The sequence below is a fragment of the Perognathus longimembris genome, chromosome 4 (assembly GCF_023159225.1).
Source record: "Perognathus longimembris pacificus isolate PPM17 chromosome 4, ASM2315922v1, whole genome shotgun sequence".
Classification (NCBI taxonomy): Eukaryota; Metazoa; Chordata; class Mammalia; order Rodentia; family Heteromyidae; genus Perognathus; species Perognathus longimembris.
This window is the reverse complement of record NC_063164.1, coordinates 1689269-1712303: the sequence shown is the minus strand read 5'-3', so window position 1 is coordinate 1712303 and position 23035 is coordinate 1689269. Positions and strand designations below refer to the sequence as shown.

Genomic DNA, 23035 nt, shown 5'->3' with positions numbered 1-23035 from the left:
ACAGCCACCATGGAGCCCTAGACCCTGCCCTCCCCTGCTGACCCCCCACTCCCCCTCTAGCCTGCCCTCCCCCGCCCTTCGCTGACCCCACACTCCCTCTCCTTCCTGCCCTCCCCCTCCCTCCTCTGACCCCACACTCCCCCTCTCCTGCCCTCCCCCTCCCTCCTCTGACCCCACACTCACCCTCTCCTGCCCTCCCTCTCCCTCCTCTGACCCCACACTCACCCTCTCCTGCCCTCCCCCTCCCTCCTGACCCACACTCCCCCTCTCCTGCCCTCCCCCTCCCTCCTCTGACCCCACACTCCCCCTCTCCTGCCCTCCCCCTCCCTCCTCTGACCCCACACTCCCCCTCTCCTGCCCTCCCCCTCCCTCCTCTGACCCCACACTCCCCCTCTCCTGCACTCCCCCTCCCTCCTCTGACCCTACACTCGCCCTCTCCTGCCCTCCCCCTCCCTCCTCTGACCCCATGCTCCCCCTCTCCTGCCCTCCCTCTCCCTGTGCTGACCCCACACTCCCCCTCTCCTGCCCTCCCTCTCCCTCCGTTGACCCCACACTCCCCCTCTCCTGCCCTCCCTCTCCCTCCGCTGACCCCACACTCCCCCTCTCCTGCCCTCCCTCTCCCCATCTCCTGCCCCCACCTCTGCTGGCCGACACTCACTCTCTTTGCCCTTCTCCTTGTTCTTGAGCTGCTGCAGTTTCTGCTCGCGGTGCTGCTTCTCCAGCTCCTGCTCCTGGCGGTGCCGCTCCAGCTTGCGCTGGTGCTCCAGCAGCTCCTGCTGGTGCTTCATGGCCAGCATCTCCTGCTGCTGCTACAGGTGGAGAAGGACAGAATCAGGGCCTTGGACCCCCACACCAAGGAGCCTGCCAGCCCCGCCATCTGTCCTGGGGCCTCTGCGGTTGCCCCTGCTGGCATGACCCTCACGTCCAACCCACGTGGCCGCAGATAAGCAAGAGCTGCAGGGGCTGCTGCATCCTCTACCCTTTAGGTGGGAAGATGAACATGGCAGCGGTAAGGTCCACCCCCGGGAGGGCTCCTTGCAGATGCTCCCCACCTGTTTCAGTCTGCGCCTAACACCTGCATTACCTAGGTAACTGGCTCACCTGGAGGCAGCTACCTCCTCCTCCTCTGCGGTCACATCCAATCCACCTGGCCATACCTCCCCTTTCCCTATATAATCCGGCTCAGCACGGTCCCTGCTCTTTTCTTTTCTCTCTTTCTCCCTTCTTCCTTCCCCTCTGCCTCCCCACGCCTCCATCTTGTGTGGACCGGCAGTTAGCTTTCCCCCCAGTAAACTCCTTTCTGCCTGATCCATGTGGTGGGCTTCCCTTCCGGTGAACCTTACAGGTGTCACTGAAGATACACAAAAGAGAAGAAAAACAGTACCTGCTATCAAATTAGCAGATAAAAATTACATATAAAGTCATGAATTAGTAAGACTAGAAGAAGCAGGCTACTAAGAAAAAAAAGGCAAGAAAGAACAGGGGACTCCTAGAAGCAGCAGAAATCAGCAGGAAAGTGCTGACTGCACTGGTATCCATGACTGTGCTGGCAGGGGGGTGGAAGGGTGGAAGGACGGAGCAAGGCTCCCAGCCGGGTGGAGCCCACCCTTTGCGGGCCTCCGCAGGGCCCTTACCGAGCAATGGACAGCTCTTCAATCTTTTTTTTTTCGGTCGGTTGCATGGCTTGAATGAACTCAGGGCCTGGGCACTGTCCCTGCCCCTCTTTGTGCTCAAGGCTAATGCCCTACCACTTGCGCCACAGCGCCACTTCTGGTTTGGGGGTGGTTAATTGGAGATGAGAGTTTCACAAGGACTCGTCTGCTCCAGCTGGCTTCGAGCCGTGATCCTCAGATCTCAGCTTCCCGCGTAGCTAGGATCGCAGGCGTGAGCCAGCGGTGCCCGGCCCCATCTCTTCAGTCTTGATGGCGATTTTGCTGAGAGGTCTGAGCTGACGTGGGAGAGCTGCAATTTTATCCTGTAAACCATGTCCTACAGGTGCTGTCAGCCAGTGAAATGACTTTTACCACAGCAAAAAAAAAAATGTCAAGACAAAACCAACACAACCAACAAAACATCTGACTTACACCTGTTGAGCACATCTCAAAGGGCAGGCGGTGTACAGCCGGGGAAGACTCCAAGAACACCCCCATGGCCACAACACTTTCGCCAGACAGCTTGGTGCTGAGGACCCTGTACCTGGGCTATGTCCACACAACCTACCGCGTTGGCCTTTTCTATGGGAGCAGCTGATGCCAGAGCTCCCCCAAGACTCAATGCAAGTCCAGGGACAGCACCTGGGCTCTGACCAGAACGAGCCGGTCATAGCCGTGACCACCAGGGCAAGGATTACTAGGCCGAGCGAGGCAGTTGGTATTTGAGATAGTCCCAGTTCAACAGTCAAGGGGATCAGGCAGGGCCCTCCTGCAAAAACACGCCAAGTGCACACACATGTCCACCCAGGGCCTTCGTGGAGGTAGCAGTCAGCTGGAACGAGCTGCAGTCAGTCCCCAATTCAGCGCAGGCGAGAGGGGGGAAAGGCTGGGCTTAGCACTCCTCACAGGGAAGACCCCATGGGGTGGGACCCCGGGGACACTCTGACTGCAGAAGTAATGGGTCCAACTACAGCACGGGCAGGGAGAAGCCAGCTGGCTGTCTGGGCTACAGGCCCCATGCTGATCAGCGTATGTACGCCACCATGCGTGGTTCCTAGAGAGGGAAACAACAACAAAAAATACCCCTACATCCCAAAATCCAACTTAAGATGGTTTTTCTGGGGGCTGCAGGACAGAAAGAAGCAAGCAGCTTCTACACCTTGCACTGAGCAGAAGAGATTGCAAAAACTGGCCAGCAACACACTGAGTGACAAAAAGAATGGCCGGGCCACATGGCATGGCCTGGGGCCCTAGTGGGGCTCATCCTCTCCCGGAGGCCCCGGGGACCTGGCTGGCTCCTCTGCAGCTCCATTTAGCAATGGGACTGCCCAGCAGTGCTGTAAAGACTAAAGGAGAGGGTCAGCGGAAGTGCTCTGGAGATCTAAAATGAGTTCCGCGACTGCATTCTAGAACCTCCATCATCAGTTTTACTTTGGAAAGATGTCACCCTAAGATGGTTTCCCTTTGCTTTTTCTCCCCTTAGTACTAGGCAGGGAACTCAAGGACTCATGCAGGCTAGGCAAGCCCTTAACCTCACAGCCCCTTCTTGGGATCACTGGGGCCACCCTCGGAGTGTGGCAAGGCCGCCCCGCCCGGTGGGCCCCCGGCAAGCACAGGACACAGCCGGGTAAGACAAAAGGCCATACCCACCAGGTTTCTAGTCCTGACCGTGTCCTGCCTTGGCGGTCCTTGCTGCGCATCGGCCTGGGGGTGAGTGAGTCCAAGGGCTCCGGGCCCTTTGAGATGCTGATACTTTGTGCCTGTTCCAGAAGCTCACTAACGATTTAAAAACAGGCACCGCCCTTCCTTTTAAGAGGAAAATCAAATTACAGCACTATGACCAGATGGTAAATACACTGGGATAAACTCTGCTCTGCCCAGGTTTAGGTCAAGAGGCTGCTCCCAGCTATACAGAGCAAACGGCCCACTTACAGAGGAGAGGGCGGAGCGGCACACTCGGGTACAGCAGGTGTGCCAGGGCAGACGCCTGTGTGTCCAGGCCCAGCAGGTGTCACCAGGCCACCTGCATCAGGGCAGATCCACCTGCATTGCTCCTCTTCAAGAAGGCACTGTTTGGAGGGATTCCTGGTGTTTTTTCACATCAGAACAAACGTAACTGTGTGTGTGTGTGTGTGTGTGCGTACATACATTCTTATGTACATTTATACATACTTACATACATACAGACAGACAGATAACTGGAAGGGGCATACTGGAATTTGAATGCAGGGCCTTAGGCTAGCTAGCTAGGTGCTCTAACTTGTGCCGAACTCTATCTAGCTCTTTTTGCTCAAGGTCATTTTTATTTCTTTTTTTGCCATTGCTGGGGCTTGAACTCAGGGCCTGAGCACTGTCCTTGAGATTTTTTTGCTCAAGGTTAGTGCTCTACCACTTGAGCCCCAGCACCACTTCCGGCTTTTTCTGTGCCTGTGGTACGGAGGAATGGAACCTGGGGCGCTGGGCATGCCAGGCAAGCTCTCTAGCCCTAGGCCACACCCCCGGCCCCTGCTCTGGCTAATTTTGAGATAAGCTCTCGCTGTTTATCCGGTGGGCTTGGACTGGGATCGTGCTGTGCACACCTCCCACAGGCAGGGTTCTCTAAGGAGATGAAGTCTTGCACACCTGTCTGTCAGGCGAGCCTGGAAGCAGAGTCCTCCCTCTAAGCCCATCCTTCCAAGTAGCTAACATGACAGACCATGATGTGATCCCAAGCTATTGGTTAAGATGAGGTCTCATGTTCTACCCCAGCTGGCCTTAAACCTCGATCCTCCTGATCCTCCCCTGAGTAACTAAGACTTCAGGTGTGAGCCACCAGTGTCAGCCATGTGCCATTTGAAGTTTCCTCTCCTCTTAATGACCAGGCTTCCACACTAGTCCTGGCACACCTGCGGGCTGGGGCCCCCTACCTCCCAGCTTGGGAGCCTCCCGACAAGGGAATGGGGTTCACTTCGGAGCTAGAGCACAGGGGCAAGCGAGGGGCAAGCATCATAGAAATGACAAATAGCTACGCAGACCCGAAATCCAAGGACACAGAGCTCCAGAAACAGGCCGAGGAGGCTTGCTGGAATGTGATCACAGTGACTCAGACTCCACAGATGCCCGCCTCAACAGCGAGGCCTGTTCTCAGCCACAGGCGGGAGGTCCTGCGGGGCACAGGATCGCAAGGGCGGAAAGGACAAAGCAGACTCCGCATCTCCGTGCAGAGGTGGCCGGCCCAAGTCACAGTGCTGACGGTGACTCGCCCGCGCTGAGCTTTGAAAGGTGAGGTGAGCTACGTGTGGCTCGTCTTCCCTCAGCCCTGCAGGCCAGCTCCACGCTGCTCCAAGCAAAGGGCGACAGCACAGGTCAGTGAGGTACGGAGCCCCGCCCATCTCAACAGAGCTTTGAGAGGGGCCAACTTACGTGAGCCCAAACCCGCAGTTACCTGCACCAACCACCATACGACCTGTGCATCGCCAAGAGGATTCTATTCTACAGGAAGAGAGGAACGCGGAGGAGCGAGCTTATCAAGTGCAACCCTGAGTGTTCTATTCTACGGGAAGAGAGGAACGCGGAGGAGCGAGCTTATCAAGTGCAACCCTGAGTGTTCTATTCTATGGGAAGAGAGGAACCTGTGGAACAAGCTTACCAAGTACAACCCTGAGTATTCTATTCTACGGGAAGAGAGGAACCTGAGGAGTGAACTTTCACAGAACGCAGTAGAACAATAATGAGCACTTGAAAAGATGACTACAACCCAAGTTTTCTAGGAAAACGAAAAAAAAAAACATAATCAGAAAGAGGAGATTCTATTGTTCCCACCAGATTTTAATATCAGTTACTTGAAAGCCAAGGCCAAGCTTTGAAACCTTTATTAGATCCCTAGAATTTAGCTTCTTTGACTCCAGCTATAGGATTTAATATGTGGATGTTAAATAACATCAAAAGTAAATGAGAAGAGAAGCCTGCAGGCACAAGGGCAGTAGTTGGGGACAGGTGCTCACCCCCTGCCCAGCAAGAGAAAGAACTGCCTAGGCTAACAGAGAGCTAGGACAGCCGACCTGAGCTAGAACTCCCGCCAGCCCATCAGGGGAGAGCACAGGTGTGACGGCACCCTTCCACACTGCTTCAGATAAGACTGTCGCAGGGCTGTTCGGACGCCAGCCTCCTTGACCTGATTAAACAGTGCCGAATGCACTTCCGAGTCAGGTCCTCTGGACCCGAGGCGCCGTGCGGCTCACACACTGCCTGGGGCAGGCACTGAAGGGATCTGCACCGGAGCGCGGCGTCCGTGTGCCGAAGCCAGATGTTCCATCGTCTCTCACACACACACGCACATGTGTGCGCGCGCACACACACATCTAGATCTCAATACTGGTGGGGCATCCACAACAATGCACTTCTTTCTAAAGTCAGGGGTGTTTCCCTGATTACAAAAGGCAGCAAATGTGAAAATAAGAATAGCACAACAATTCCCTCATGTTCCATGACTTCTAGGTTAGTCACACAACTAAATCAGAACATAAGTCATCTTTCTTACACTAACCGGGCTCAACAAATATTCTATGATTCAATTTGTATTAACTATTAAGCAGCCAGCAGACCCCTGACTTATGCCACCATTCAGGAATGATCTTCCCCAGCCCCCTATACAATGATGAGCAATTACGAGCCTCTCTCAGCCCCTCCCACAGACACCCCCCTCCCAGGACAAGGACATCTGAGACGTTGTGTCCATTCTGCAAAGGGCACTATGTCCCTGTTCTCTCTGACTTCCCCGTAGTGAGTCTCACACCTAAGGTACCTAGGAACAGGGGCCAAGGCAGAGAATGCAATCTGCCACACTGTGGATGGATGCCAGGGGGTGCACGCTGCTTAGGGTGGAGCCTGCCGCTCCTCTGGGCACGGGTCCTTACCCCCACTCCACCCTCGTGTGCGTGAGATGTGTCTGCTAATAATTCACACGCAGCCTTCTGCCACAGGGGACTGTGCTCAAGCTGAAGAGGGGCAGAAGGGGGCCGTCTCCACAGCAACTTAGGTAGGAAGCCCCCTTGTCCCCAAGGCCTCCCACCCACAACGGGCCCAGGCCTGGCCCAGGCGGATGGCTACCTACTTCAGTGCGGCACGCAGGCAGGCGGCTAGGGCGCTCTTGAAGAATGGAGGGAATCTAAACGCCCTGTGGGGACAGCAGGGAAGAGGGGGCATTGACAGCAGGCGCCCGGCAGCGGTGAGCCCATGGCCATCAGGCACCAGGCCTGAACATCTGACACAGCAGCTACACAACTCGTGATAGACTGTCTTCTAATGTCAGAAGATGCTCAGAAGCTGCCACGGTGTGATCTCCCTCAGCACAGGGCAGGCCAATTCCCTTCACTTGACAGACACAATGTGTTAAGAAGAGCAAGGAGTCATCTTTGGGCCAGGAGTTGCTGCTGGACAAGGTTTGTAGGGACGCTGGGTCCTGACCTTCTTGAGTCAATGGATTAAGTGGGTCGCTGAAATCCAAAGGCATCCTTGTTTCAGGGGACTGGAAGTCATTGGTCCACCCTCCTTTTCAGCACAGCCGTCAATCAGCACCCTTTGGAGTGCCATTCAATGTTCCCACCCAAACTGGAATGCTCCAGTGTCACAGAGGCACGTAAGGGCACCCTGGAACTGAGGAAACAGGAACAGGAGAGACTGGCAAGAATCCCTAACACAGGGGTTTAGGCCACAGCAGATGCTGCCAGTGCAGGGGCTCCGGGGTCACAGTGAAGAGGCCAAAGGGAAGGGGGGAGTGGGAGGGAACAGGACGAGGGGCAGGGCCTAGAGTAGCACGGCAGTCTACACGGGTGGGGTGACTGGTTGGTCCAGGCTTTGCCCACCCTTCTCCACGAGCTAACTTGAGCTTCTCCTCCAAGGGCTGCATTCTCCTGGCGTCGACACTTCTCACGCCCCTTCCGGGCCCTGGGAAAGCGAGGCACCTGACGGCTCGAGTGGGCAGGTGCTGAGTGAAGTTGCTTGTTTTCTCTAATCACGGCCAAGACGAGGGTCTCTGAAGAGCGTGCCTGTCTACACTCTGAGCCTTGGGAACAGACAGAATGTGCTTTCCTGTCACAGAAGGGCACAGAGCACCTTAGGAAGCATGAAGCCTGGTACACTCATGGGCCACAATCAAGACACAGCCAGGGTGGCTATCAGGGTGGCTAGGCAGCTGGGGGAGCCAGGTCTGCCACAGAGAACCCAAGGGCAGGTCTGAGCAGCCCAACTCTGCAGCAATGTGCACAAGCAACCACAGGCCGCCTCCACGTGGCTTCCCCTGGCGTCAGGCCTGCAGAGGAGCCCAAACGGGTCCCACCGCTCTCTGGTGACTAGGGCAACACCTCCTGAGCCAGCTGGGACGGGAGGTGAAGAGAACCACAGACACATCGCAGGTTTTCTTTTCATTGTAGGCTTTTGGTTCCTTCCAGGGAAGGAAAAGAGTCACACTGTTAATCAACTAGCTCTTGAGTCTCTCAGTGTCTCTCTCTCTCTCTCTCACACACACACACACACAGATTTTTTAAAAGGACATGCAAACTAGTATCTTGTGTGAATTGCTTATGTTTTTCATCTCTTAGACTGGCAAGATCCTGCAAGTTGGGGGAGGGGAAGGAACAGGACCTCATGTTTGTAAGGAGGGGTTTGGAAGGTGATTGACAACATACAACATGCTATAATATTTTGTGATGAGGAGACTCTGAGGAATCGCTGGGCAGGTGGGACAGAGCTTACTCTAAGGGGGGTGAGGCTGGTCTGCACTGTAGGTGGGAGTTTTCTGCAGGAAGCCCCGGTTAGAAGGGTGGGACCACCTGGGACCCTACCCCTACCTTCACAGGGTTTCTGCAGGACAGCCAGGAGGGCTCTGGAGCCAGGGCCACAGTGTTCCAGGCTAAGGGCCGAGCCACAGAAGTCAGTGCTAACTGCCCCTGGTCCCAGATCAGGAATTCTAGGTTCCCGCCCCCCGGGTTCCCGGCCCATGTCCCCATGACCCCGGTGATCAGTCAAGATGAGCCTGGAATCCCTGGAAACACAATCTGCATATGCTTTTGTGACGCCTTCATTGCAGCAAATGTTTACAAGGAAGGACTCTAAACTGACAAAAGCAACCACTGAACTGACAGTCCCATTAGTAGTAAAGGAAAGAGTGGTTGGTCAGGGTCCCGAGCAAGTGTGTACAGGAGCCACAAGGTGGCGCGTGTCTTCCCACAGAGATGCCTGCTATGGAGGCGCTGGCCGGCCAAGCCTTCCCGGCTCTGGGCCCCCCGGCGGGGTCTCCTGCCACGGCAACAGAGCTTGTCTTTAGACTATGCCAGTGCACATGGGGCACTGGCCACCCCCCCAATCCCTCCCCAGAGCTACTGAGGCAGAGGTGCAGGAGACAGGATTCTAGAAGCGCAGATCCCTAGGTAGCCACGAGCAAGCAGTGGGCCCCGGAATCCCAGCCACTCCACCTGGGAGAAGAGGAAGGACTTCACCGTGTCGTGACGAGGTGTGACGGTGCTGGGCTCAGCACCCCCACCCCACCCCAGTGAGTACAGGACACGTGGTAAGCGTTACGTGCAGCTCCCTACGCAAGTACGCTGGCCGTTCTCACCACAAATCATCACAAGACCCAGCAGTCTGTGCTCACACTCAATAATCATTTGACTCAATAAGAGCCATGTTCAAAATGTAAAGGCAAACTGGCCCACATCCCTAATCCTGAACACTGTGAGCATCAGAAAAGTACATAGGGTCACTTTATTTTGTCCCTTGAATGGTATTACTCAACATGCGTGATATATATATATATATATATATATATATATTTTTTTTTTTTGCAATGCTGGGGTTTGAACTCATGGCCTTATACATGCTAGGGTGGCTTTTGAGATAGGATCTCACTTCCTGCCTGGGCCTACACCTGAACCACAAATCTGTTTTAGGCTTCCCACCACACCCAGCTTCTTCCATTGAGATAGAGCTACATGGACTGTTTTTGCCTAGGTTGACATGGACACTATCCTCCCGATTCAGCCTCTGGCTAGCTGGAAAGGTAGGTGCTAGACTTGCAGATGTGAGCCACTGGCATTAAGATAAGGCCATCCTTATTTTTGGGTTCTGAGGGTTCCCAGTGCTACATGTCGCTGGACACAGGAAGGGCAACGGCAGTAGAATTCCACGGACCTGGTTTCCCCCTCCTCTGTTACTTGCACCCAGAGGCCTCTGGTGAAGAAGATCCACAAGCAGAACTCTGTTTCCAAGCCACTCAGATGCTTTCTGAGATGCCCCTGCCTCAGCCTTTTGGGATACATACATCTAGGGGTCTGCCTTGGCAGGAATACCTCATGTTTCAAGGGTTGCCTTTCGACCACTATGCAGTGGGGCTCAGCTGTACAGACAGTTCTTCAGCCACAAGGCCGGGTGAAGTAAAGCACACGAGGCTGCGGAAGAGACCAGGTACGTACCTCACACAGACCGGGGTGAGCGACAGGAGTCTCTTCTAGGGGAGAAAATGGCGGCATGAATCCCCACAGAAGGGCAAAGACAAGGTTGTCTATCTGCCTCAAACCAGTTCTGGGCCTGGGGCTCCTGGGCAGCAGAGGAGGGGCAGGGCCGTGATAGTGCTCGTCTGCACTGTTTTTCAGTTTGGAAACATCAGCAATCTATGTTCCTTTGGTTCTACAGCAAGCCCATCTACCTGGTGCATAACAGGCTCACAATGCATCCAGACACACCCCCTTGGCACTAAGTGTGCGGAGGGGTGAGGGGGAGGGGGCTGGGGCACTGCAGAGCTGTGCAGAGCCGAGGCTGGCGTGGACAGCATGGGAGCCGGGTCGAGTTCAAGTGTAATGCTGAGAACTGAGCATTGACATTCTTATCAAGCCTTGATTTACCCAAAATTAGCAATTTAAGTTATATTTTTAAAACTACTCCCATTCCAATTATAAAATCCTATTCAAATTCACTGATGATTTAATGACACTAATTAGATTGTATGTTCAAGAAATCTGTCTGACAAACACCACTGCCAAATGTCGTTAACAATATGACTGCACGAAGAGACTTTAAATCATCAAAACAAAAGCCTGCTAATGTAATGATACAGTGATGTAGTTTAACGGCTTTTATGATCTCCATTTTGATGAAAAAATAAAACAGTTAAATCTAAAACAGAAACGTAACCTTGAGCTTCTTTCTGTGCTTTTGGGAACCCAGCACACAGACCTGGTCCCGCCGGAAGGGTTGAGCCTCCGGTGTCTGAGGGGCCGGCTCTGCAGGCTGGGACCGCCTGTCCGGGGCCCGCCTGGCTTGACACTGGAGCTTCAGATGCCAAGCAAGGAATGAGCAGAGAGGCCTCTTCAGGCCCTCAGCACAGGGCACGGAGGCAGGGTCAAGGGTCTCTTCCTTTCTCTTCTCTTCTTTGTGCTACTGTGTTTAGAACTCGGGATCCTGTGTTTACTAGGCTGATGCTCTGTCTGAGGCCACTGCCTGAGGCCAGTCGGAAGCACCCTGCGGCCTGTCCTGGACGCCAGTGCTCTCGGCGGGATTCAGGTGTGGGCTGTTGCAGCACGGAGTCCGGGGCAGTCACCAGCAGGTCCAGGCCTGGTGGTGGACTCCCGGCCTGCCTCGCCCGCAGGTCTGCAGCACGTGGATCCCTCCACTGCCTCTCCCCACCAAGAGCAGAGCAAGAAGAGCAGCCACAGCCGCCCCAAGATAACAAGACAGCAAAGACCTGGCCACTACTCCAGGCCAGGATGGAACTGCCCAGATCTCATCTCAGAAGGGCGAGGCTCTCGGGTGCCCGTGCAGGGCTGGGAGCTGCTGCGGGGCCCACCTTCCTGGCAAGCTGGGCTCGCGGGTGCTCCCCGCACCTGCCCGTGCCTGCCGCTCGGCCAAGGCAGAGCCCTTCTCCCCAACCTTCCCACGTGACAGGAGGCTGCTGAGGTGACCCGCGGGGCGTGCCACGTGTCCTGGTGGCGCACCATTCCTCGGTTAGCCTCTCCAGACGCTGTCTGGCTCCCATCGCGGTCCTGTTCTCTTGGGTGGCTAGAGCTCTGGGAAAGGTACAACCAGGCCATGAACAAGCGCCTGGATGAGGACGGGAGGCTTCCGTACCATCCTCTCGCCACAGTCCAACTGGTCCCTCCGATACGACCCACAAGGATTACGCCTGCCGGATGACCACACCCTCAACAATTACTACACGCAACCAGGACCACCATGGTTGCTGCCAGGCTCCTGAACCACAGGAACCGAGAAAGTGAGTGAGTGCTTGCTGTTGATACATGGTAATGGGTAATGGCTACCACTTGGTGTGGGGGCTTTCTCCTCTGCCTAACGTGACTACCACACAATTTGCCATTCTCTACCCGGCTCATGTCCAGTACCCCTGGATCTTTCTCCTGGACAGCATTGCTCTCCACGGCTCTCACTTCAGTGAGTGTGCATCACGATTGCAGGCATCACGGCTTGCCAACCTCAAAACATAATCACAAAAGCAAACCACAATAGTGATTCCCTGGATAGAACGTGTTCCTTCCAGTTTGTTCACTTTTCAGATCTGGGATCATTAGACAGCCATAGAGAGTAAGTGCACAACGGTCTTGGTTAGACGTTTTCTTATTAATTTTAAGTTAGAAGGAAACATTATCTTTTTGCCAGCTATTGAAGGTCAGTAGGAAAAACTGAGGCCAGTCCCAAGAAGACAGCTGGGCGGGACCCCCAGGGCCGGCCGGCACTATCCTGGCGTGTCCCCCTGCTGGCAACCTGGCTACCGCGGGTGTATCTCAGGAGGGCTCCTCTGAGCCGCCGCACCCCCCCCCCCCCCCACCAGGCTCAGGAGTGCTCCTGCCGGCGGCAATTCAGACCGGGGAGGTCCTCTGCGCCAGCCTCTCGGAGGCGAGCCCCCAGGGCTGAGGGCTTCTGCTCCATGAAAGAGAGAGACCCTTTGAGGCGAGGGGAGCTGGGGTCTCCCAGAGGGCATCTGGTAAGCTGGGGTCTTCCGGCCCCTCAAGGGAAGGAAGCAGAAGCTCACCTTGATGTGCTCGTGCAGCTGGGCTTCGTGCTGCCGCGAGAGCTGCTCGTGCTGCCGCTGGAACTCGGCGATGAGGATCTGCCGCTGGATCTGCTGCTTCTGCTTCAGGGCCAGGAGCTCCTGCTGCAGCTGCTGCTCCCGCAGGGCCGGCTCTGCCACGGGCAGCGGGAACGGGTGGTCCAGGCGCAGGTCCATGGGCACGGCCGCGGGGGCTGCTTGCAAAGGCAGCGCGGTGGCCACGTCCACTGTGGAGAACGCACAGAACGAGAGCACGTCGTCAATGCGGCGGCAAGGCCCGCACCCGGCCAGGCGCCACCTCCCTCCAAGCTCCCCCGGCCACTGAACCTGTGCCTCCTCCCAGTGCCACCCTCGGGCACCTGGGCCGAAAGGCTCAAAAACAAAGGCTAGGGGTCCCTGGGGCTCCAATCCTACACGCATAAAGATCTTAAAAGGTCAAGTCAGGAGACATGCACCAAGCTCCTCCCCTCCCAGCCCCAGGATGGAAGCCCTCCCTGCAAAGGACCCCACGATAGGCCCCCAGGCCCCCATGACGTCATGTTGTGACGTCAGTAAAGGGAGAAGGACAAAAGGAAAAGGACTCCGGTTAGGCAAAGAAAGCACCAAGTGCCAGCACTTAAGATAGCCAAACGGCCTGTTCTTTTCTTCTTTTTCCCTAATGAAGCCACTGCAGCCGTGTGTGAGCACCGAGAACAGTGTGTGCCCCCAAGTCGTCCAGATAGAGGCCTGAGCGAGAGCCTGTTTCCATGGCAAATGATGGCCCTCTTGGAAAACATGTGTACCCACAGCCAGTGTGCCGGCTCCAGCTCCGCAGAGCACATTCACAGGCTGTACGGACACCGTGCTCATGCACCGGGCAAGGAAGGCCACAGGTGATTCTGATTAACAGCAGAAGCTGAATCAGCCTTGTTGCTCACAAATCGATTTCAAATTCAAGCCAGGAAAACAAGTCAGAGGAAAAATGACTCGAAGATCAGCACCCAAATGGCACTGTCAACACTGTCAGAGGTTGTGGCACCCCTGGCAATCGTCCTTGCCTACGGACCCCTCCCCCAGGCCACTTTTGTTTATCCACTAATGAGCTGGATCCAGGGCTGGGAATGAAAGTGGAGGGCTTGCCCACCACAAGAGGCTCGGAGGAAGCCCAGACTCGAGGCCAGTGAGAGGCCCGAGTCCTGGCCCCCCAGGTCAGCCGAGCCTGGCTGCTGCAGGCCCCCGGACCAGGCCTAGCCCATAGGACTTCTAGTCCCAGAAATTAAACAGCCTCTGACTCAGCTGCAGCTGCAGCCATACCCAGCTCCTGGAGAAAACGGCACCCACCCCACAACCCCACCAATTCCAGGAAGACCGTTCACAAGTGGTCTCAGACCACACTGTTTCTGTGGTCACTGCCAGGCAGTAAGTCCTGAAATGGCTGGAGGCCCCGATCTGAGGACTTACCTCCTTACTGTGTTCTGTTGTGTGTGTGTGTGTGTGTGTGTGTGTGTGTGTGTGTGTGTGTGTATTATTTGTTTTGCCCATACCAGGGCTTGAATGTAAGGCCTTATGCCCGTGTTCCTCTTTTCCCCTCACAGCTGGTGCTCTATTACCTGAGGTGCGTGGAGCACACACCTCCAGTCCTCTTTGTGTGATTGAGGCAAGGGTGGAAAAGCTGTAGGCAGTCTACCCTTGAGCTCTCACACCTATCTGCCACTAGAGGTGGTTGGTGGTCAGCATGTCTCAAAGCGAGGCTTCCCTGGGCAAAGTTGAGGATGGGACCCAAGATGGGGGTGGTGACGGCTAGGACGAGAGACTTGGGTTCTTTGACAGGAACCATGCCTGGGTACTCAGTCATCCTTGGCTTCTGACCTGACCCACAGCCCTTCTGGGCTCCCTGGAGCTAGGCCATGGAGTGGGCAATGGCTAGAACCCGAGGAGCACTGGTCCTGGGCCACGTTCCTGGCCAAGAGAGGACAGGCCATCAGGAGAGTCTGACAGGTTCCAGTGCCCCCCAGGGGCTTCCTTCTAGCCCGCTCCAGTGAGTGCTTTTCCTGATCCCCCTCAGCCTGCGGGGTGCAGCCCTGGCCATTTCAAGGATGTTCGTGCTTTCTCACACAGACATCATGCTGGATGATTTGATTTATGTGTACTTGATAAGAAGGATGGGTGGTAGTAAGTGCCCTGACACTGACACACACACACACACACACACACGGGATCACACTCCCTCCTTTCTGTACGTCCATGGTCATTTTTATTAGAAAATAGGGCATGGTGGAAATCCCAGTTTTATAAAGCATCAGTATCCCCCCCCCTCCGCCCCCAGTCTTTTAAGAAAGTGCAGTTCTTCTTCCGAGGAGAACTGAGCAAACAAACTCGGAAACTAGAGAGTGACTAACTTCCTGAAGGAGACTCCGCACAGGCGCTCTTCAGGATTGGGGCGGGGCTGCCACGCCTTGGAGAGGCCTTAGGCTACCTAGCTGCGCCTCAGACAAGAGCACTATGGGAGCTCAGAAAGGCGTCACCTACCTCCTGCTAATCTCTGTGGTGGCTTAGAGGCGACCTGGCTTAGTCGTTAGTCAGGCTGCCTCTGCTTTCTGTGAATTTTTTCTGAGTTATGCAAAGATACTTCACTTGTGGATTTAATCTGTTACCATTTGTTTGAGTCCATATTCATAGTGAGATTAGCCTATAATGTCTCTGATTCTACTGTAGTTAAGTAATAATATGTTACCTTAAATAAAAATGCATAAAGAACTAGGCACCAGTGGCTCATATCTGTAGCTCTAGCTACCCAGGAATAGAGATCTAGAGGATTGTAGTTTGAGGTCAGCCCAGGCATTAAAGTCCTCAAATCTCCAAAATAACCAGCAAAAAGCTGGGCTGGTGGTATGGCTCAAGTGGTAGGGTACCAGTTGAGCCAGCAAACTGAACAAGTGTGAGGCCCCGAATTCAAATCCTAGAACTGACCAAAAGGGGGAAAAAGGCATAAAGAATTAATACAACAATCACATTGCTTCCTGTTTATGATGTCATCCTCCTTGGTCCTATTGTGTGGGAATCCAGCTCCTCCTTACAGAGGTGCTGATATAACCTAAGATCCTGCCTATTAACTGCCTAGTAGTTAGTCCCCTTAGAAATATTCTATAGAAGACATGTCAGGGGCTGGGGATATAACCTAGTGGCAAGAGTGCCTGCCTCGGATACACGAGGCCCTAGGTTCGATTCCCCAGCACCACATATACAGAAAATGGCCAGAAGTGGCGCTGTGGCTCAAGTGGCAGAGTGCTAGCCTTGAGCGGGAAGAAGCCAGGGACAGTGCTCAGGCCCTGAGTCCAAGGCCCAGGACTGGCAAAAAAAAAAAAAAAGAAGACATGTCAGCCTGTAGGGGATTCCTTTGACTAACTTCAACACCACAACGGGCCAAGCATTTCTTTTGATGCATCTATGTACTGAGGAGACAGAGATGGCACGTGATCGCTGTCGGGGCAAGGGATGTGTGTCTAATGGGGATGGTCCCTAGGATCATTTGTTAAGAGGCAGGAATGAGCAGGGGCTGACGGATGCTCTGGGAAAGGGTCCACAGGGATCTCTGTGGAGAGGAGCCTGAGCCGGGACGGAGGAGGCTAATGAGGTCAGATGCCCAGGTCAAAGGGTAGCACCCAATCTATAAGGGCCGGACCGTAACTATGGCTATGAGTTTGGGGTGCACAGGGGCAGCACAGGGCTGGAGGACAGTGTGGAAACCTCATTGCCAGCTTGGGGGGGAGGGGTGCGGGGCAAAGAGGTGCACAGAAGGCGGCAGAGTTAATCCAGGGAGCTGCCCAGAGCATTTCTGCAGGCAGGGGAATGGAGAGGGAGACAGGGGCGTACACGTGGTATACAGATGGTGACACAGGCCTCAAATGAGGTTCCAGAATACCACTGTGGGGTGGGACTAGGGAGTGTACAGAGAGGAGCAGCTCCGTGTGGTAGCTGAGATTGGGTTGTTCAGCAGCACCTTAGTCCTGGGGCACAGGTGGCCCATGACGTGGTTGGCTTTGCAGGACTACTGCATAGACACTTGGGCAAATAAAATTTTTCACACTCAAAACTTTTCACTTTTCCCCATTTTCTTGAGGCTAGATGCAAAGTCACTCATAAGCATCTGGAAAAACGAGTGCCAACGTGCGCCTAAGAGCTCGGGAGGAAGGAGGTGAGTGCGCGCTGTATCCCAGGACCGAGCTCGGGGCAGCCGGCGTAGCTGACGCCCACACCGCGGTGCCGAGCATCTGCTGCACACGGGGGCCTCCGGGGGCCCCTCCTCTGCCCACCTGGGCCTACAGGAGAGCTAAGGCCTGGGCCAGGAGCAAAGAGCTGTCGCCAGGCTCTCAGAAGCGTTTCCTCCGCTTTTACGAAGTGTTGGAAAAGGATGCTTGCCATCCTGAGCTAGCGCACAGAGCTTCGCTCTGCGCAAGGCATCATTAGAAGCGGCACAGAGCTGTTCAAAAACCATTTGCTGCGAACACCCGATGTCCCATAAGTGGCCTCTGCTACTGCTTCCCTGCCATCAATAATGCTGCCTTGATGGACACACAAACAAAGCTTCTCCCCTGCCAAGGGCTCCTGAGAAGGCTGTCCTCCCGTCCCCGCTGGCCTCTGAAGGCCAGGAGGGGCCGGGAGGCCCGCAGGGCCAGGCCCTGCCGGCCAATGGGCTGCGGAGGGGGAACCACCATCCCCATTCACTCACTGGCCACTGCGTCAGACGTGACTTGTGCTATTTCTGCATCAAAACCACTGGAAATGCCAAAGTTTCCCGGGAAGCTGCTGGTGCTTTTGACCCACTGCACCCCAGGAAAACAATGAAACCTTCTCTGCTTAAAGAATGCAGCATCAAAACAAAAAAGCCTGTCTTCTCATGAATATTCGATGGCAGGGTTTAAAATTGCTTTCTAGGTTGGGCCTTGAGAAACACACGAATACAATCAGGCTCCTGACGTCAGTGAGGACACAAAGAGCACATTGAGAAGCGGGGTCCTCGGGGAGCAGCCCTCAGTCAGACAGGAAAGGCTGTCAGTCTCTCCTTCTCCCTCCTTTTGAAACACAGATCACAGAAGGACACTGATTTTCCATTCCACGACTCAGCTACTCTTCCTGACACGCTCGCCAGTCATCCTATAGACGTGGGATAACAAGCAGCACTGTTCTAGAAAACATGGCCACCGCTGAGAATCCCTTCAGTAAAGAATGACTCATTCAACTCCAGGAAAAATCATAGATACTGCAGCCCTGCAACACGACTTCCTCCCGTCGGCACTGGCCCGCGTGGGGGCAGAGGAAGAGTCGGGGTAGGAGGAGGGAGGAGGAGGGAGAGCACCGGCCCGGCAGAATGGAGTTTTCATCTTGTACGGAGGCGTGTGTCATCTGTCTTGAAGGACACACGCGTTAAATAAAAGAACAGCAATGGCGCGCACACAGGGAAGATCTGGATCGTCTCGTGCTGGGCCCCCACCAGCCCCGTGTGGCCTGCCCGGGGGCACGAGCAACTTGGTCGAGACAGGGCAGGTACAAAGAAGTATTTACACAGGCTCCTCAGGGGAAGACGGCGGCCCACGGGTCAATCCGGGGTGCCACCGCCTTGGAGGCCGGCTGCTCCCATCGAGCCAAGGGTCCTTGACTGCGGCCTTTTCCCTTTTCTCTTGGGGACCAGGTTCACTCTTCCTGGTCCTCGGTTACAGGTTTGCACCTTCACTCTGCAGGAAGTCAGGCCCACAAGTGGCTTGAAAAGGGAGGCACCCATCAACGGTGCATGTCTGACCAAGTGCTTGAACTGCCCTCTAGCTGAGGCACGGCTCCACGTCTCTTGGCTTGCAGTGACAAGGCGAGGCCACCTCAGCACCCTGCATTGTGATTTATTTTCCTCTGCGTGTCGGCACACTGTGGTCTACATGTCTGGGTTCTGAAGTTTCAGTCTTATGTCTGGAAAGAACTCCGCGGCTCCTTTAGTGTGGCAACTCCTGCACTCTCTCTGCCTGCCCTTGTCAGAGTAATATTCTCCCTTTGTAAACTAACTTACTCTCTCTGGTTGTTGGCTCACACCTGTCATCCTAGCAACTCAGGAGGCTAAGATCTGAGGATCAGGGTTCAAAGCCAGCCTGGGCAAGAAAGTCCATGGGACTCTGATCTCCAATTGACTACCAGAAAACCGGAAATGGCTCTGTAGCGCAAATGGCAGAGCACTTGCCTTGACCAAATGAGCTCGGGACAGTGTGGAGGCCCCAAAGGTAAGCCCTAGTACCAGATGATGGTGATGACGATAATTAACTTGTTCACAATGCACCTTTTAGTTTTCTCTTCTGGAATGTCTAATATTTGACCGGTACAACATTTGCAACAATCTCTCACTTTGGATTCCATTCTTTCCTACTTACGCTTCTTTTGTCTTCCACACAATTTTATGTGACATTTTCCTCAAATATATTTGTTCTCACTTTTTAGAGCTTTGGCGTCCCTCCTGGAGAGGGAGAGAGAGCCGGCCCGAGGCAACAGGGCAGAGGCCACCCTGAGGTCCACCCCAGCACGCTCTGGCCCAGAGGCTCCCGAGGGTGCTTTGCCCGGGAACGAGGTGGCATGAGCAAGAACGCTCACGAGCTGTCCTCTGACTATGGCCATTTGATTGGCTGGTCAATCATGAAAAAACTCTACCAAGTGAGAAAATACGTGCAAACTCTCACACTCGCCAGCACAGTTCCTTCTTGGGGCCTTCCACGAAGCTCCTCTGTCCCATGGCTCCCTCCTGACTTGCGTGCTGGGCTAGTTACTCTACATGAGACACCTGCAGCTGAGATGGTTTTGCTTCTGACCAGAGGCTGCGCTCCCTTAGAATCACTGCTGTGGGAAGGTCTGCAGCATGGGGCCCGCAGCAAGCACTTGTTTTCCTGGGAAGCTCTGGGCCCAGGAAGTCACTCAGAACCACACTGCTGCTCAAGGTTAGGACTCGACCCCGAGGCAGAGCCAGGCCCCACCATCTGCCACCCTCAGGAAAAATGGCAGCAGAAAAGTGCTGCCAAAGCCGCCCGCAGAGCCCAGAGACAACCGGGAATCCCCGAAATACTATTTTCACTACTAAAAATAAAAGGCTACAATTAACACCAGGTGTGTATTTCACTCCCTGTCTCATCTTTTTACTAAGTCAGCTTTCATCTCCACCCGCCTTGTCCCACTTTCCCAAGCTACGAGTTCCCTACCCCTTTTCTTCTAGGCAGGAAAAAAAAAAAAAAAAAGCCATCACAGGCCACATACAAATAGGAGGCGGTGTTTCAGCATTTAGGCACCACGCTGGCCCCGAGTGCACTGATTCCAGGCCTGGAAGTCCCCAAGTCCCACCCCTTGTCCACGTCCCCCCACCGGCGGCAGAGTAGTTGCTGCAGCTGTGGTGGGGAGCGCTGCGGTCCCCAAGCCCAGATAGGCCTCCAGACAAAGCTGGAGAGAGCCCTATTCCAGGAGCTGACTCCTGTCATCTCACTGGGCCTCACGAGGCCTGAGTTCAGATCTGCCCTGGTGACCCCAGAGAATCCACTGTGCCCTGTGTCGATTAGGGTAGGGACAGGAAGCCTCCCTGCTACTGGGCAGCTTGGGGTCATGTGAGAGGTGGGGGTGGGGCTTGGACCGCTGTGGTGTGTGGGAGAGGTAAGGCAGGGTCCCTCGGTGGGGTACACCTATCGCATGCACTTCTGAAAAATGAGCCTAGAAAATAGTTTCCCAGAGGAGGCCCAGTGGCCACGAGACTGCTTCTGGTGGCAAGGCTTACTGACAGGCCAGAATACATGCAGTAAGGGAGAAAACGGTCTGCTAGCATTACACATCCATGAAAATCACTGTCAAGATTAGTGCAGATCTGCAGGTACAGGCTGGACTGAATGCTATGAAAGTTAAAACTGGCCAGAACCTTTGGTGATAGAAAGGAGGTGTGGGGAAGAAGCAAGACGGGGAGGCGTCTAGTAACATAGCCCTGCATAACACAGGGGACATCTCCACCCAGGTGGCAGAGATGGACTAGAGGATGCTGAAACGTGGGTGGCAGCAGCAGGCACATGGAGAAGGTCAGGGGAAGGGTGAGGGAGAAACGGGTTGGAGCAGGAACGTGGCTTGGAGGCCAGGGGTCTGGTAGAATTCAGATGCTTTCATCTACAGGGGAACCTAAAGGAACCACTGCTTCACTGCTGCTTCTAAAAATCTAGATAACCTCTGGAGCAGAGGGTGGAGGAATCCGTGAAAAAATTTCACACACACACACACACACACACAACTTGGGCTTCTAAACTCAATTATGTAGCAGCTGATGCTACATAAAGTTTTTAGTTTCAGGCAGGATGTGAGGCTCAGTGGTCAAGTGCTAACTTAGCATTTGTAAGGCCCTGCACCACACACACAATAAATGAAATAAATGGGACTCCTCCCGCTCTGCCTCTGCCTGAGGAGATCTTCCAGGGGAGACCAACACACTCCCGCAGTCCAAGCCTTCAAGGACTTGCACAACTGGCTTATGTCTTTTCTGAAGAACAAAAGCCAAAAACTAGACAGGACGAGGGATATGGCTGCAGGGTGGAGTGTTTGTACAGTAAACCTGAGTTCCAGCCACAATGCAGCAACGCAAAAAACAAGATGAGATAAACCAACAGCAGGTCCTGGGGACATCTCACCCACAGGCGTGCACACAGTGGCCTCGGCTCCAGCCCAGTCGAGGCCACCTCCTCTCCCTCGCTTGGTATTCCATAAGGCCAGGCTGTTTGCACAGACCTTCCTGTAGCATGAAAAGTGCCCTGTGAAATGTTCAAAGTCCTCAAGGTGATAGTAAGAGCTGAAGAACAGACAGCTGGCTATTGACCATGAAGACCAGTAGCCTGTCCATTTCTATCTGGGCCTATTTAATTCTGAAGCCCTGTGACACACATTTTAAAAAGAAATGGGAAGATGTCATCATGAACTGGGATCTTTTAAACCTCTGGGAGTATGAGGAATCAAAATAATGCCTAACTTAAACTGAAGTTTGAAGTTTAAAGGGCCTTGGTGTCCTGCAGCCTCTCAGCTGGTATGGGGTGGGGATTTCACTTTTTCGACATTTGAAGAACTGTACTTTATAAATAATGAAGGCCAGAGGTACTGACCCCGCTGCCTTCTGTGTTAGGAAAATGGGAAAAGGAATAGGCTGGCTTCAATTCTCCACAGGCCAGGGTTGTTTACTGAGGAGGCAGAGCAGCGAGGGGCCCCGCCTTCCTGTGGGGTGGGGGGCTGTGCAGGGTGGTAGGCAGGGCTGGAGTTAGGCAAGGCGGCAGAGGTCATTAGAAAAGCCCGGAGGTCTGGGTGGTGGGGGCTGGTCTCTGGTTGGGCCCACAATGGAATGTTTGTGGACAGACTTAGGTGAAATGCCCTGTCAAGCCGTCTGTGCATATCTGGTGTTTTGCCTGACGGCTGCATGGACTTGAGAAAACCCGGGGGGCGGGGGGGGGGGGGGGGCGGGTAGTCCTGCATTCTGCCCAAACTCCACTCAGAAAGAACAGTTATTAACAACATACATCTCTCTAGCAACATTATCACACAGGTAAAATGCTGGAAGCATAGTAAGAGGCAAGACAACCAGAGGGCCCACTGGGTGCTGGTTTGGAAGCCAGGGAGCCCCAGGACCTTCCAGGCAAAGGAGGGCTCCAAACCCCACATTCTTCCCAGCCGCCTATGTGGTAACTGCCCTGTCTGGCCCCTCGGGGTTTCCACTGACCTGGAAGACAGTGAGAGACTCAGATCTGAAGGAAACCCAGAACCCCTCTAAGTAAGGGTGGTCTCTGTGCTTCCCCAGCCCTTGCTCGGTGTGTGCAGCTGTGCCCCCTCTCCACCTGCCCCGGGAACACAGGCAGGTGCCCAGGAGGCTCAGCGTCGCCGTCGCTCTCCATGGTCCCCAGTGATGAAGGAGACAGGAACAACGGGAGCAGGCAGGGACAGGGCATGCCACGGCCTCGGGGCCTCTAACAGTGCAGCTGAGGCGGCAGGTCACCCAGAGACTGGAGGAGCGGTAGCAGCAGAGGCAGACCTGATAGGGCGGAAGCCAAGAGGAACACACGGTATCAAAACCAACAGGTGACCGCTAGCTACTGCCAGGCAGAGGTCTGAGTGCGGCTCAGGCAGGGGCCAGGTACTCCTCATTCTGTGCTCTCGGATCGGTGCTCGTACTGTGGAGCCTCTCTCTACACTGAGCAACAGAGACCCACTGTCTTCTCTCTCATGAACCACTGCATACATCCACCCTAGGTTTGTATTCCTCAGGTCAACAGAGGCCCGAGCTAGTACCCCAAAGCCAGCAGCAAGGCACATGGTGAACTTTTAGAGTTCTAGGAGA

General features: G+C 54.6%; 1 protein-coding gene across 12 annotated transcripts in view; it reads right to left on the bottom strand.

The window, feature by feature from the left end:
- Nucleotides 1-23035, bottom strand: part of Hdac4 (histone deacetylase 4) — a 220496-nt gene that overhangs the window by 69126 nt on the left and 128335 nt on the right. For all 12 annotated transcript variants that reach the window (XM_048344405.1, XM_048344407.1, XM_048344406.1 and 9 more), the window contains 2 exons: nucleotides 12670-12914; nucleotides 659-809 (listed from right to left, as the gene is read on the bottom strand). In XM_048344405.1, coding sequence (XP_048200362.1) covers nucleotides 659-809; nucleotides 12670-12914 — 396 coding nt within the window. The remainder of the gene's footprint in view (nucleotides 1-658; nucleotides 810-12669; nucleotides 12915-23035) is intronic.